Source organism: Lipotes vexillifer, unplaced genomic scaffold, assembly GCF_000442215.2.
Source record: "Lipotes vexillifer unplaced genomic scaffold, Lipotes_vexillifer_v1.1 scaffold1227, whole genome shotgun sequence".
NCBI lineage: Eukaryota > Metazoa > Chordata > Mammalia > Artiodactyla > Lipotidae > Lipotes > Lipotes vexillifer.
In genome coordinates, this window is record NW_006790683.1 from 517246 (window position 1) to 532897 (window position 15652).

General features: G+C 41.7%; 1 protein-coding gene across 1 annotated transcript in view; it reads left to right on the forward strand.

The window, feature by feature from the left end:
• LARS2 (leucyl-tRNA synthetase 2, mitochondrial) overlaps nt 1-15652 on the forward strand; it is a 163842-nt gene that overhangs the window by 101545 nt on the left and 46645 nt on the right. The window contains exons 9-11 of the mRNA XM_007463898.1: nt 8066-8170; nt 10961-11076; nt 13761-14044. Of these exons, the coding sequence (XP_007463960.1) occupies nt 8066-8170; nt 10961-11076; nt 13761-14044 (505 nt within the window). The remainder of the gene's footprint in view (nt 1-8065; nt 8171-10960; nt 11077-13760; nt 14045-15652) is intronic.

A 15652-nucleotide genomic window follows, 5' to 3' on the forward strand; every position in this document is an offset into this window, starting at 1 on the left:
TCTTTCCCTTTAAATATAATCTAGATGTAAAGCTCTTTTCTGAAAGGAATAGAATCTGTTACTTAACTTATAATTTTATCATCAAATAAAACTATACTGACAGGGACAGGAAGGAAGCCAATGACAATTAGAAGAAACATTTCAATAACTTAATTTTATTATCTTTAAGAATTCACACAGTGATCTGAACAGACAAGCAGAGTCCTGCTCAATACAGGTCTTAAATGAGTGGATCAAGCTGACCTAGAATTGGCATAGCAGGTGTTGGTCAGTGAGGATTGGGAAGTGCCTATGCATTAGTCAATATTCCAGGGTTGCAAGCAACAGAATCCATCTCTGGCTAACCCAGGGGAGGAGGGGAACATACTGGAAAACTGTGGGGAAGAACCAGTCTGGAAGAGGACTTGGACCAGACAGCCATGGGGGTTTGGGCAGCAGGAACTAATAGTCTCTTGCGTACCACTGACTGAGTGAATCTGCTCTCACCTCACCCTCAGTGCTTGGGGCACTTGGTTTGAGATTCCTGTTGCAGAGAAGGGTGTTCACTTGGTATATAACTGGGGACCCTGGCCTTTTTGTTGGCCAAGGGAAGGCCAGGCACCTTCCTTGATAGACCAACAAGACTGTCATCAGTGAGGAAGGGATAGCTTTCTGAAACTCAGAGGCTCTTACCAGAGGAAGGGGATATGATCCTGGGCAGGCGAAAGGAACTCCCCTGTGATTCAGAAGTAGGTCTCCAGAGAAATGTAAAATTTCTGTAAAAATCTCAGCCTACTTCACTTTTCATAGACTATAAACTTCAACCCAAAGCACACAGTCTGAATTATTGGAGGTCTATTTAAATTATTTGATTAGTAAAATTTTTTGAATGGTGGCATAAAGTTTTTTTTTTTTATTGCTATTCTTAAAATAGTCAGAATGAAAGATTTCCTGATCACACTGCAAAGATAAACAATGTCATCCCAGATTATCTCTGCTTAGGACTTCTAATTGTTTACTTAACAACATCAATATTCAGATCAGTTAATACTTACTGAGAGCCTGCTACATACTGAGCACTCAGGGATGCATAGATGGCCGTTCACAGTCCTGTCTTCAGGGGGCGGAGGCGGGGTCATAGCAGAGGAGACCCAGATGCATATGTAATTCACTGGCACAGGACAGATATCACTTGGTTTCATCTCTTTTGTTGTTGTATATTGAAATGGAGAAAAGACTCTTTGAAGATTTCAGTGTGTGCTTATAAAGTCCAGTAGCTATCTCTCTCAGTTTTATTTTCCACGTATTCAAAAGAAAGATTGGATTGTTTTCAACTGTTTAGTTTAAAGGGAAAACTTGTTTTTACTTTCATGAGCATTTTGAGATTCCTTGAGGGCTGTGTTGGTTGAATAATATCTAAAATTGAAAAACTGAAAAATATAAACATCTGGCCTTAGATTTTTTTCCCATGGTTAATTTGGGGACACAAATTAAAATGAAGTAATAGCAATAGAAGATTAACTAGCCAATAAGTTACAAAAGATGGAGTTCCTGACATGAAACACACTATATAAATCCAAAACATTTTCATATGTAAGAAATTAAGAAATGATTTTAGCATATGCAGAGAGCAGTGTTTTCATGATCACTTGGATATCAGCAGATCTGACTTGGCCTGGTTATTTCCTTTTGGCGCTGAATGGCTCGTTCACTTTGTTCTCCCCTCTTTTTAGTAATCTCTGAAACAATTACAAATGGAACACTACACTTGGCTCTAAATTTTCTGATTCTAATTTTCAGAATGGAAATATTCTTTTTGCAGATGTCAATTTATTCAAAGTCTCTAGATTAATTTGCATGTCAAGTCTCTGGATGTTGACATGTAGAATCAGTCATTTATGGCCAGTACAGTACTAGAGTGTAATGCAGTTCTCCCAATGAATTAAAATTACCATATGAATATGGATTTATGCCTCCTTTGGCCTTTGAGGTCACATTTTAAACCTGAACATCTTATCACTAGTGTCATTTACCATTGCCATGTGGCTCAAATCAGGCAAGCAGCTTGGTTTTCCCTCAGATGTCCAGTTTTGAGGATAACTAATGTTAGAGCAGTGACTGCTGCAAGTCATGGCAGCACACAGTTGTGACTGAATATATCACTTGCACAAGTTTAAATTCTCAAACATGCGTTCCTGCAGTTGATAAGTTGATTTCTGCATATTGTCTCCTGAGTTGGCACAAGATGATCAAGGTTCTGATCCCAGATCCATCCTATGACTTAAGGATGGTCATTTCACCTTTGTAAGTTGAGTTTTCTCTGCAGCACAGGTGATGAGGCTGTCGGGCAAGGTGGGGTGGAGCGCTTGGTGGGAACAGAAGGAGCCCCGAGGGGTCTGAGGAGGAGGGTGACACATGTGGACAGGGTGATGCCTGAGTCGCAGAGTAGAGGCAGGAGAGCTGGCTTACCCCATTAGTTAGGGTGAGAGATGGTGAAGACCCTAGAACAGTGGCCATCAGAATGGAGGGGCGAGAACAGCTCTGAGAAGTATTTGGAAGGCTCCTGGGACAACTCCCTGATTTCTGGCCTGGCCGACTGGGTTGCTGATGTTACTGACTAAATGTACTGTTTTTGCTCAGCATACTATAATTGGCACAGATTCCTTTAAGAGAGCAAAAATTAAGGTCCTTCTCTATACAGTTTTTGAAATTGAGTGTATTTCCATAATCATTGGCATTGCCTCCTGTTCTCAGCTGACCGCCTCTGATTTAAGTCATGTTATGTAAGCTGTGACTTGATAGGAACTAGAAACCATAAAAAGCATCAATAGGGAAATATCATCAGAGTTCTAGAAGCTGTTCTGACATTTCCTGGAGTCTTTTCTTACATTCCTAATATTAAAATATGCAAACCCTGGGGCTTTGGAACCACACATTTCAGCTCTGAGTCACCAGTGGTCTACACAATGTATTTTTTGCCAAAAGGGTAAATGAGGTCTCCCTAATGGGTGACTTAGAAACCCTGTTGTTATTGACACATTAGAGAGAAGCCCCAGAACACTGAATAGTTTATTGCTCCCTATTGTCTTGCCCCGTCTCCATTGATTCAGCACGGTGGGACAAAGGGTAAGGAACAGTATCCTGTGGCTAATAGTTTATTCTCAATCAAACTGCTCCTACTAGCATCCTTTCAGCACATGTTAATAGATGCTGTGTGGAGGAAAGCTTCCTTGCTCAGGTAACCTTGACTAAAGCAAAAATAAATAGGTTTCTTTGCTTCTGGACTTTTTAGTGCCTTCGCTGTGCTAACGTGCACTGTGACTCTCTACGAGGGGACGTCATGCAGCTCTCCTCACGCTTACTTGACCAGAGGACCCTGTTTCCACAGAGCATCCCTGGGACCTAGTTGCAAGCAGCACTGCTTTGCTGAGTTATGAACAGAGACTTTGGTCTGTTTTTCCATGGGGCGTGAAAGACCTGCCTTTTTTGCAGTGGGGGCCCTGAGAGCAGAGGGCAGCTTCTTGACTGGAATGTTTCCTTTGTAATTACTAACTATTAAGTTAGTAATCCTTTGTATCTTCTAAAGCATTTAGCTATGACTTAACCCCTGTATGAACTGCTTCATTTACTTGGGATTTCTCCTTGGCTTCCTGCTTCATGTCACCAGCACATGACTAATGAGAAATGTGGAGAATGCTAGGCCTGGCCAAGAACTTTTTTCTAATTGACAGACTGTCATAATAGACCTTTTATGTGGGAAAGTAGAGAAAGATTCAACCCTTTAATGCAAGTACTCTACTTTTTTTTCATATTTTTCTTGCAATGACTTTATTGAGATATAATTCACATATCATAAAATTCACCCATTTAAAATGTGCAATTCAATGGTTTTTAGTATATCTACAGAGTTTTACAACCATCACCACTGTCAATTTTAGGACATTTTTATCATCCCCCAAAGAAATCCCATACCCTCTAGCAGTCACCCCCATTCCTCCTATTTCCCCCAGCCCCAGGCAGCCACTAATCTACTTTCTTTCTACATAAACTTTCCTGTTCTGGACATTTCATATAAATGGACTCATATGATATTTGTTCTTTTGTGACTGGCTTCTTTCATATAGTATAATGTTTTCAAGGTTCATCCATGTTGTAGTCAGTACTTCATTCCTTTTTATTTCAGAATATTCCATTGTATTTACCAGATTTTATTTATCCATTCATCAGTTGATGGACATTTTGTTTCTTTCCACTTTCCGGCTAGCTGCTATGAACATTTGTTCAGATTTTTATGTGGATATATGTTTTTATGTCCTTGTGTATATATTGGCTTGGCCAAAAAGTTCATTCGGGTTTTTCTATATGATCGAATGGAAAAACCCGAACGAATTTTTTTGGCCAACCCAATATCTAGGAGTAGAGCTGTTGGGTCTTAGGGTAACTCTATTTTTAACTGGTTGAGGAACAATCAGACTTTTTTAAAGCAGCTCCTCTATTTTACATTCCCAACAGCAGTACTTGGGGGTTCCAATTTCTCCACGTCTTTGCCTACACTTGTTATTGTCTGTCTTTTTTATTATGGTCATGGTGGTGAGTGTGAAGCATTATCTCATTGTGGTTTTGATTTGCATTTACCTGATGGCTAATGGTATTGAGCATCTTTTCACATGCTTATTGGCCATTTATATATCTTCTTTAGAGAAACATCTGTTCAGATCATCTGCCCATTTTTTAATTTAGTTGTCTTTATTATTAGATTGTAATAATTTTTTATGCTAGATACAAGTTTCTTATCAGATATATGATTAACAAAAATGTTCTCCAGTTCTGTGGGTTTTCTTTTCACTTCCTTGATGGTGTCCTTTGAAACACAGAAGTTTTAAATTTTGTTAAAGTCCAGTTTATCTACTTTTTCTTTTTTTGATTTTGGTGTCATATCTAAGAAACCATTGCCTAATCAAAGATCACAAATATTTATACCTATGTTTCTTCTAAGAGTTTTGTGGTTTTAGATCTTATATTTAGGTCTTTAATCCATTTTTAAATTAAGTATAATTTTTATATATAGCAAAGGTAGGAGTTCAACTTTGTTCTTTTGTATGTGTCATAAATCTTTTAAATTCGTGTTCCTGCACACACTTATCTTAAAAGTCAGACTGCTTCTGTCTTTATTTTTTGGTTTTTACTTAATATGATATCAGAAAATATTTCTTTGTTTTTAGGCAGGCTTCCCAATTGTTTTTTTAATCCATACATAATATTCTGTCAACCCAAGTGTATCATAATATCCTAAATCTTCCCTATCATGTTGAACATTTGGCCTTTTTCATGTTTGGGCTATTATGGAGATAGCTCTTTGCCTCTATAGAATTACTTCCTTAGGAAACATCCCCAAGAGTGTGATTTTTTTGGTCAAAGGTTATGAACCCTTTTCTAGTTCTGTTTATAAGTTGCTTTAATTGGTTTCTGAAAGGGCTATATCAGTTTAGAGTGCTATATCCAATGATATATGAATTTCAGTGCAACTTCACAAACAGTGATGGTACCCTTCTAAAAGTTTTTCTTAACTTATCAGGTGAAAAATAATAATACTTCAAAATTACTTTAATTTCCATCTCTCTTTATAAAAATTAATTTGTGTTTTTAAAAATCTAGGTAATATATGTATATTATGTGAAATTTCAGAGGGTACTAACAACAGCAATGACAGTAGCCTCCTTACCCAACCACTTTTAATTTTGGGGGGAATTTGTTACTTAGGATATAAGTTCGATGGCTGTGACAGGGTCCTAGAAAAACAGTGACTAAAAGGACAGAAGTTTATTTCTTGCCCACGTGACATGTAGAGTGGGTATAACAAGTCTGCTTTGTGGGGCGGTTGGGGCTGAGGCTCTTTCTGTCTTCCTGCTCTGCCCCTCTAGGACGTTGCCCTTATCTGTGTGTTCCAGATTGTTCTACACTTCATCTGCGTCGCAGTAAGAAGGTGGTGGGGGAAGAAGGGCAGCTCCTTCCCTTTGAGAGCTTGACCTGCAAGTTGCTTCTACACTAAACCCCATGGCCATACCCAGTGCAAGTGAAGCTGAGCAGTGCTGCCATTAGCTACGCAGTCATGTGTCCAACTAAACATTCTATTGCTGAATCAGAAGGAGAGACAGATATGGTGTCAACTGGCAGTCTGTTCCACCGCCGTTTCTCTGGTATAGACCGCCACATGTCTGTATAATATGCCTACACTGCTGTCTCTCCATTCACCAGTTCTAGACATTACCTAATGACTTTTATTCTCACTCCACCACGTCTCACTGTCCATCCTCCTAATAACATACCATAATTGCAGAATTTGCAAATGTATACCTATTCTTTGAGAAGGGACCATATGGAATCAGAAATCTGGCTGTCCACTTTGAGGGTGTCAGCACTTCAGCAGCTCCAGCAGCAGGTGCTTTCCAGTCATGGTACCAGGGTGCTCGTTGAACCTCATCCCTGGAGACCCATTTGCGTTGCATTTTCACTCTGTCCCCACCATAACCCTGTCCTGTGTTTCCTGACACCCAAGGTGAAGGAAGATCGGAGCTGGCTTAGAGGTTTACAGAGCCTATCTTTACCTCTCTGAAAAATAAATCCTAATTCCTAGGCTTTTTTTTTTAAGCTTTTTCTGATGTGGACCATTTTTAAAGTCTTTATTGAACTTGTTACAATATTGCTTCTGTTTTATGTTTTGGTTTTTTGGCTGTGAGGCATATGGGATCTTAGCTCCCCATCCAGGGATTGAACCCACACCCCCTGTGTTGGAAGGCGAAGTCTTAACCACTGGACCACCAGAGAAGTTTCCCTAGGCTTAACTCTGGGGTTTGTAGAACATATTTTAGATAAATCTATATAAAGTCTTAAAACATAGCGGGTGTAAATAGTAATAGTTCATAAATTATAACTGTAGTTAATTGCTTATGTTGCAAAAGTTCAAATGAACTCACTAATAGTTTACCACCTCTCATCCCTTCTTCCTTTGGGACTTTATTGGGGTCTTCATGCTTCCAGTCCTACATATATTCAGTGAAGATTCATGTATGTATGGTTTATCTCACTGCTGCAGTTGTTGTAATAAGCTTCGTTTAAGATGACACACTGGATAATTCCAAATTAAGTGTTTTATTATGACCATGTAAATATTGGTCACATGAGCCAAATATACTATGATTACATTTTCCTTTTTATATAACTTTCTATTTTTCCTGAAGTTCATGGTGTCCTCATTTTTTTAATTTGCTTTGTGTTCTTTGAATTTCTGACTGTCTTCCCACATCTTCCCAGAAGCTCTTTAAAACTCCTCTCAAGTTTTCTATGTATTCCAGCCTGTCAGATAATCTATCCATACCCTTTTTTTGCTGAAGATGCTTCCTGGGCTCTCTGTCCTGCTTAAATCTGACCTGGTCATCCTCCAGGCTTCTGCATATCTGTCATCCTGGGACTTCTCTCTGTCTCTGCTCTGCAAATGTCCCTACCCTCTTTTCTTTGTTGGATCCTCTATTTCCTAGATCCCATGTCTGTCTCTTTCTTGATTTACCCTTCCTTTTGCTGGACCACAACCTCTGGTATCTCCTTAGAAATGGTACATGGGAAGGAACTGTTTTGTCCTTGTATGTGTAGAAATCTCCTCTCTGTTCAGTCATTTTCTCCTTTCCTATCCACTTCCATCTTCAAGTGTTACAGTTTAAAATTTCAGGTATCTTTTAGTTTCACCATAGATAGATTGTTGTGCTTCTCATTCTTCTGTATACTTGAGGTACTTTTCAAAAGGAAAAGTGGGTGGTGGGAACATCCTTACTCCACCATCTGGAAAGTAAAAATGCCATTTTCATGTCTTTGGTTAGGAGCGCGAATGAATATTTTCATTTTTTTGTTTAATCTTTTGATTCTCCACTAGTGTGAATTATCTGTTAATACCTTCAAAGAACAAATTCTATAATAATTAGCACAAAAACACAGAAATTCTAAAGTTTATTTTTCTCACTTGTCTCCTCTGAGATTCAGATGGTGTTAGAGTCCCAGCAGACTGGCGTCCACAGTTGTTTGCTCTCATTTTCAGATTGCCTCACGCCCGTGACAGCTGTGAACATGCTCACCCAGCAGGAAGTCCCTGTTGTCATCTTGGCCAAAGCTGACTTTGAGGGCTCTCTGGATGCAAAAATAGGTAAGAAGCCATTAAAATGAAATAAGGATAATGTACTTAGCAGGTTTAAGATCAAAATCCTAGCCTGGAAGAGCTGACTATATATTCCATGATCTGTTTTGCCTCTTTGTATAAATGAATGTCCCTTCATTTCATCATCTCTTATTTAAGCATCATATTTTGAAAACATATCAAGTATATTGCATCTTGCTAGGTGCTACTGAGAATAATGAAAAATGTCTGGCCCATGGATTTTGCCAGTAGAGCTAGTTGGTGAGACTTGCCTATACAATGTGGGGAACCATACAACTCAGATGAAAATCCAATTTCAGAATTCATAGAACCAACAGCAACTGCTGAGATGGGCATTCAAAGCACACATGATCGATGTGGGCTGGGTTTTTGGTGAAGGCTTTGTGGAGGAGGTGAATTTCAGCTATGCAAGAAAGGGATCGTGAAATAGCAGTAAAATCGAAGTCATATTTAGAGCTGTAAATTGGCTATCCTTGGCGGCCTTACTCATTCCTAAGAGTTCTAACCTATCATCACCTAACAGGAAGTCTGGGATTGAACCAAGGTGTGAGACCTAATCATACCCCATCCAAGACCTGCCCTCAGGGTAGACCCGAGCAATCTCTACAGCTTTCCTACTGTAGATTCCAGCCAGTCTCCAATGTGCCAAAACCTGCGGAGAAAGTTATTTCCACACTCTCTATCTCCTAGCACACAGAAGAAATAGCCTTGCTTATTGAAATCATGTTTTTGCTCACAATTCTCAGATCCTTTTTTGGCAAAATGATTTGAAGAAACATCAACACAGAAAACAGATATTAAGCCACTCAAGTCATTCTCCTCTGACGATTTAAACCTAGAAAGTATGTTCCTTAAAGGAAATAATTCCTTCTATTACTTTAATGCATTTTATAATTAGTAAAATTCATTAATACAACCAGCCAAGATAAACAATAAAGGAAGCTCTTGTTGATGTGGCTTTTTTCCCTTTTTTTTTTTTTGTTGTTGTTGTTTTAAAATATTTATTTATTTATTTTGGCTGCGCTGGGTCTTAGTTGTGGCATGAGGGATCTTTTAATTGCGTCATGCAGACTTCTTAGTTGCCGCATGCAGACTCTTAGTTGCGGCGTGCGAACTCTTAGTTTCAGCATGCATGCAGGACCTAGTTCCCCACCAGGGATCGAACCTGGGCCCCCTGCACTGGGATCGCGGAGTCCTACCCGCTGGACCACCAGGGAAGTCTCCCCTTTTGGTATTTTGAGTCAAAGTACTAACCGAATATTGAGAGTTCTGAAGGATAAGGGAAGAAGAAAAAGGAAAATCTGATTTTCTTGGGTATGCATGGAAAATCATTTTTCCTGTTGTCTTGATTTCCCACACTTCCATAATTAATGTTTTGTGAATTATTGGCTCTTGGCCTTCCAAGAAGAACAGAAACAAAAGTAAACAAGAGTTAAAGTGGTGTTTTCACCATCTCACCTGCATGTTACAAATAGTTCACATTCTACTGAGCCCCACATGACCAACACAGTGGCCCAGAGTGGTCTTTATGTGATCAAGTAAATTCTGTGGTTACAATGTCTCCATTCGAAGATTGCTCCTAGTTACTACAGACCACAAACTTTTGGAATGCAGTAAATGACATTTTTTCCCTTCTTGACCATGAACACTTTTCAGCAACCTTTATTGCTTGCCATTTGTCCTCACCCTTCAGTATCCTTCAAGTCCACTCTGAGAGTTTATTTGCTTCATTAGATGCTTTTCGTCCATAATCTCAGCTGGAACACTGCAGAACTTTCCATCATACCATCTTACCAAGGAGCTTTAGAATGTGTGTCCCAAACATTAAATCACCCTTTTAGGGCAACATTCCAGAGAGGTTGTTCATGGACATCTGACATAAGCATTTTGTGTATTACCCTTAGTTTTATCTCTCTCAGTTGCTGCGTGATGTGTAGTGTCCACAAGGATGTCAGCAGTCTCGACAGTTGACCCTACAGCAGTTCTCAACCAGGGATGATTTGCAGCAGGCAACATTTGGCAATTTTAGAAACATTTCTACTGGTAGAGACCAGGGATGCTCTTCAACATCCTAGAGCACACAGAACAGGCCCCCCAGCAAAGTTCAGAATGTCAGTAGGACCCAGGTTGAGAAACCCTGGCCTACAGAACCGACAACTAAAAAGCCTGTTTGTATTAATAGCTGAAGCTGAAACAGCATGCCTTGGCCCTCTGGATGAGTGATTTACTTACATTCAATTCCATCTCCTCAAGGGCATATGTGGGTTGAAGAATAAATGTCTGTTCAGAACGTACTGTTGCCTCTGGGAACAAACCATAGTTTGAAGAAACACATTGGCCAGCTTTCCACTTACTGACCAAACGGATTTTTCTGGGGCGCTAGGAGCTGCTGGAGGAGTCAGCCCTGCTTCTCAAGAGAACTCCACTGCCCTGTGTCACTCAAAAGAGACACTTCCCCAGATGCTTGTGATTTACTATTTAAGTGACAGAAGCACCCAAAACTGTATATTTTAGAATTACAATTATTTTTTAAAAGAAACTAAGCAATGGAAAAAGACAGGAAATAGTGCCAATATGGTAAACTGTTGTGTTGGGGTAGTGAGTTTCTCCGAGACTGTTCTCCATTTTCCCAATGAATATGATGTGGTTTTATAATTTCTGTGACTAAAATCTTTTAGAGTCTCCCCTCAGAAGCTAACGCTGAGTGTCAGTGCTGTCAATTATTTTGTGATTTGGCCATTTGCAAAGGAGACGTTTTGTGTTTCTTCCCCTAAACAGGAATTCCCAGCACCAGCTTAGAGGACACTGTCTTAGCCCAAACCCTGGGCCTGTCGTACTCTGAAGTCATTGAAACCATGCCAGATGGCACGGAGAGACTGAGCAGCTCCGCGGAGGTCAGTGCCCGTGGAGGTGGCCGAAGAACTTACTTAAAAACTCAGGGCCTTGATGTGAGCTTGATGACACATTTTCCTTTGGGTGCAAGTTACAACCTATCATTTCATTCATACCCACACTAACAGTCTTGCAGCCTCGTTTCTTAATCTGTGAAAACAAAATAATATTCTTTTTCAAGATCTAAAAGCTTATCAGCTCCAAGTTGAACCTAATCCTAGGATAGTGTGGTTATCGAAGCAACTAAACTTTATTTTGTGAATCTTCTGCTTAAGAAAAATGACCTCTTCCAGGGAAACTGATTCCTTGGGACAGGTGACCAAAATTGGCTGTTCCTTTTCGAGATCTCTGTTCTCCCCAGATTACTGACTTATTCCCACCTAAAGTTTGACTCATTTTTAGAAATCAGCAGAGAAGTTTTGAGTCATGTTTATTTGGTCAGGGTTGTCTCTTGCTAGGTGGTAAGTCTGGCAGGATTCGAGCTCAGCCTTGATACCGAACTAGGCCAGAAATTATGATGGGAGAAGTAGGGTGAGGTGGGGAAGGGGGAAGTGGGAAATGGCTCAGACAGTGATTCTCAAACTTGAGCACACACCAGTATCACCTGGTGGCCTTGTTAGAACACAGATTCCCTGGCCCCCATCTGGAGATTCTGCTTCACAGTCCCTGATGCAACCGAAGAATTTGCATTTCTAACAAGTTGCCAGGTGATGCCACTACTGCTGCTGATCCAGGAACCACATTTTGAGAATCCCTGGGTTAGAACTTTGCCACCCAAAGTCTGGTCCCAGGACCAGCAGCGTTGGCATCACCTGTTAGAAGTGTAGACTCTCAGACCCCACCTGGTCTAGTGAGAACCCCATGTGATTTGTGTGCACATTAAAGTTTGAGAGTTCTGGTTTAGAGCACTCTTTCTTAAACTTGGCTGCCCTTTGAAAACACCTGGAACGTTTTGAAAAATACTGATGCTTGAGTCCCACCCCAGATATTCTGATGTAATGGTTGGGGGAGTGGAGAGGACATGGATCGGACATCAGGAGCATTCAACGCTCCCCGGGTGATTCTAATGTGCAGTAGGGCCTGGGGACTCCTGGCTTAACATAGTGATTGCAACCTGGCCATGTCTCAGAATCACCTGGGAGATGCTTACTGGCCCCACCTGGGTGATCCCGATTCCATTAGACCTGAAGATCCAGGTTTTTCAGGTTTGGGACTACCTGGCTATAGGATATTATGTATATAAAAAATAAGGGAATAGCCAGGTTTTTTTCCTGTGTAAGGAGTGGCAATGTTTTCTGACCTCATGTTTGTGCCTTCGCTTCATAAATTATATCCCCAGACATGAGTCATGTTTTAAGATACTGAACCTTAAACCCTTCTTAAGACTGTGTGTGAGCAGGCTTCTTAGATGTAGAGCAGAGCCAAGCCAAGGTGCCAGAAAGGAGACCCGGATAACCCTCTGCAGGGCAAGAAAGGGGACAGTCATGGCCAAAATTAGTCTTCTGAATTAGCCAGAAAAATGCCCCCTCCTTAGTATAGTACTGAGATTAATTATGCTCCCTGGCTTCTTTCAAATAGCTTCAGGTGGTCTGTTGAATCCTCTGGTGGCCCTAGACTGAACATCTAGACTGGAGGAATTCTTTCAGTGGATGGAAGGAGAATGGATGGTGAAAGCCTCCATGAGCTTCTGGGATGTGAAAACAGTAATGCATTGAGAAGATAGACTTTCAAAAGAGCTTGTGATCACCTGCACCATAATTACATGACTGTGGGAGTGTAGGACAAAGAAAGTGCTCTCCCAGGGTATAAGTGGTTCCTTGGTAGAGAGCTCGGTCTTCAGGACACTTCAGACGCTTAATGGAAAAGGCTGCTTTTGATAAACATAGCTGTACTTTCCTATTCTTTATGCCCCATGGCTGTAAGCTCATTGAGGATAGGGGCAGATCAGATTTATCTTTGTGCTCCCAATGCCTAGCAGAAGCCTGGCACCTAGTAGGTTTGCGGTACACCTGCACTGAACCAATTCCAAGGTTCCCACGATCCCCTCATTGGCAAGCCATGCTGGCCCGATTCTTATCATTAGTTTGGTTCTCTCAAAAGTGTCCGGTGAACAGAGAATTCCTCTTTTCTGCTATTAGTGTCCTGCCCTGCTGTCTGTAACGTGGGAGCATTTAAATACAAAAGGGGTGGTCCTTCAAACAGGCCTCAGTTTGTTCCCCTGCTTGCCCGAATTCCTTCGGCTCTAGGTTTATATTGAACTTTTCTTTTCTGGCTACCCCTGTCTCAAGAGGGGAGTAGTCATTAAAATAAATATGCAGTTTTTTACTGGCAGTTGAATGCTGATATTTGCCTCTCTCTGTAGGTGCCACAGGGCTCTGGTGATAAGGAGAGCCACAAACCAGAGCCCACAATACTCTCAGGGGCCCCCCAAAAAGTGTTAATTTCTTTTAACATCAGAAGAAAAAAGTGAACTCTTAAGGTCAAAAATTATATTCATCTTTATTCACCACTGTCATAAAATATAAGTTTTAATACTGTAAGGAGGAAGGTGCCCACAAAGGCAACAGAGAGTCACAATGTGGCCCTGCACAGACCACACAAAAAATGGCAATCCAGGGTGGTGGCATCAGGGTGGCAGCTCATTCTTACCAAGGGAGGAACACGATCTGTCTCCTTCTCCTCTCAGTTCACAGGTATGAACCGGCCGGATGCATTTCTAGCCCTGACTCAGAAAGCCCGGAGGAAGAGAGTGGGCGGAGAGGTGACAAGTGATAAACTGAAGGACTGGCTGATCTCTAGGCAGCGGTACTGGGGCACGCCCATCCCCATGGTCCACTGCCCGGCCTGCGGTCCTGTGCCCGTGCCTCTGGAGGACTTGCCTGTGACCTTGCCCAGCATCACCTCTTTCACTGGCAAGGGAGGCTCCCCACTGGCCTCGGCTTCGGAGTGGGTGAATTGCTCCTGCCCTAGGTAAGGAACCACGTCCCCCAGCTGTGACCATGTCTGGTCCCAGACTTCCACTTGGCTGGAAAGAATAACATAGGTTTTAGGTCTTTTGCTACCTTTGAGAGAAGGGGCTGGAACCTGGGGCCCAGCCCCTGTGGTGAGCACCCCGTCCTCTCTTCTGAGCCGGTAGAAGCAGCAATGTCAATTCATATCTTTCCCAGAAACAGCTGATCCAACTGATGGTAAAGCTACACATTTTCACGACAGCTTTGGAAGAGACCACTTTCCTCCATTTTATGTTCCAAAGAGCTTCTCAGAGATGAGAGAAAATGCCTTACCGTTTTCCCACATAGTGACTGTGATAACAGTGGGGATTTTATCACAAGTAGCAGAGTGGTAGTAGCTACGAGGACAAGTATGCTCAGGGGGTCTCATTCTTTAATATACTGAAACATACCATGTCTCATTTCTTCTCATTTTGGCAGTAGGATTATGTTTTCCTGTTAATTCACTGGCATGTCTCACATGTGATTTTTATGATACCATTCCAGCTGATTAAACAAATAACAGATACCAAGCTGTAATATTTCCCTTCTTCCTTCTATGGAAAAGCCATTTTTCTCTGCCTTATAGATCATGATGGGTTGTTTTAAGATAACTTAGTCCTCTTCTTAGCATCTCTAGGTCAGTACTTAGGTAACCATATAGTGCAAGTGCATGGCTCAGAATGGGGAGTCAGACAGTAATGGCTTCAAGTCCTGGTCCTGCCTCTTCCTTAGCTGTGTGGTCTTGGGAAAGTCACTTAACCTCTCTGAGCTGTGATTCCCTTATCGGGAGCTAAAATAACCCCCTTGAAGGAATTTCAGAAGACGAGAATTAACGCATGTAACACTGCAGAGTGACACCTAGCAGACACTTTGTAACTGGAAATGTTAGTGCCATCCTGCCCGGGCCTGCCAACAGTCCGCCCAGGTCCTCACCCAGGCGGTTCTGAGGTTTGAGATGGGGCTTGCGCTCAGGAATATAGGAAGCTCTGGGCCATTTTAGGGTATCACCCTCTTTGTTGATAAGCAGTGACAAAGGGTTTCCCTGCCGGAGACATCAGCAGCCTTCAGCCCGCCAGTTGTGGCAGTCCAGGGCCTTGGTGGTGGGGATAAGGTTTCCTACCTTGGCTGCAGATTCCTGAAGGGCAGAGCCCAGGGCTTGGTCTTGGTCAGGTCTCCCTGATGATTCTAATGAGCACGCAGGGCTGAGAGCCACTGAGCCCATGTGGCCAAGCGGGACAGCATGGTGGTAAGGACCACAGGCATGAGTCCAGCAAAGGTGGATTCCTTACCCTTGAGCTCCAAGACCTTGGGCAGATTTCTTAACCTCGCGGAACTCTAGTTACTCAACTGCAAAATGGGGACATGAGTAGTGTCTACCTCATAATCCCCAGGGTTACTAGGGATTAAATGAGATAATGCCCATGAAGCATTTGGCTTAGTGTCTGCCACCCAGTGTTAGTATTATTACTATTGGAGCTAATAATGGTAATAACGTTGTCACCATCACCATCATCTGTCCATCCCACTTACCAAGTAGCCTCTTCTGTGTAATCCAGCTTTTAGTGTCAGCAGGAAAACATGTTGG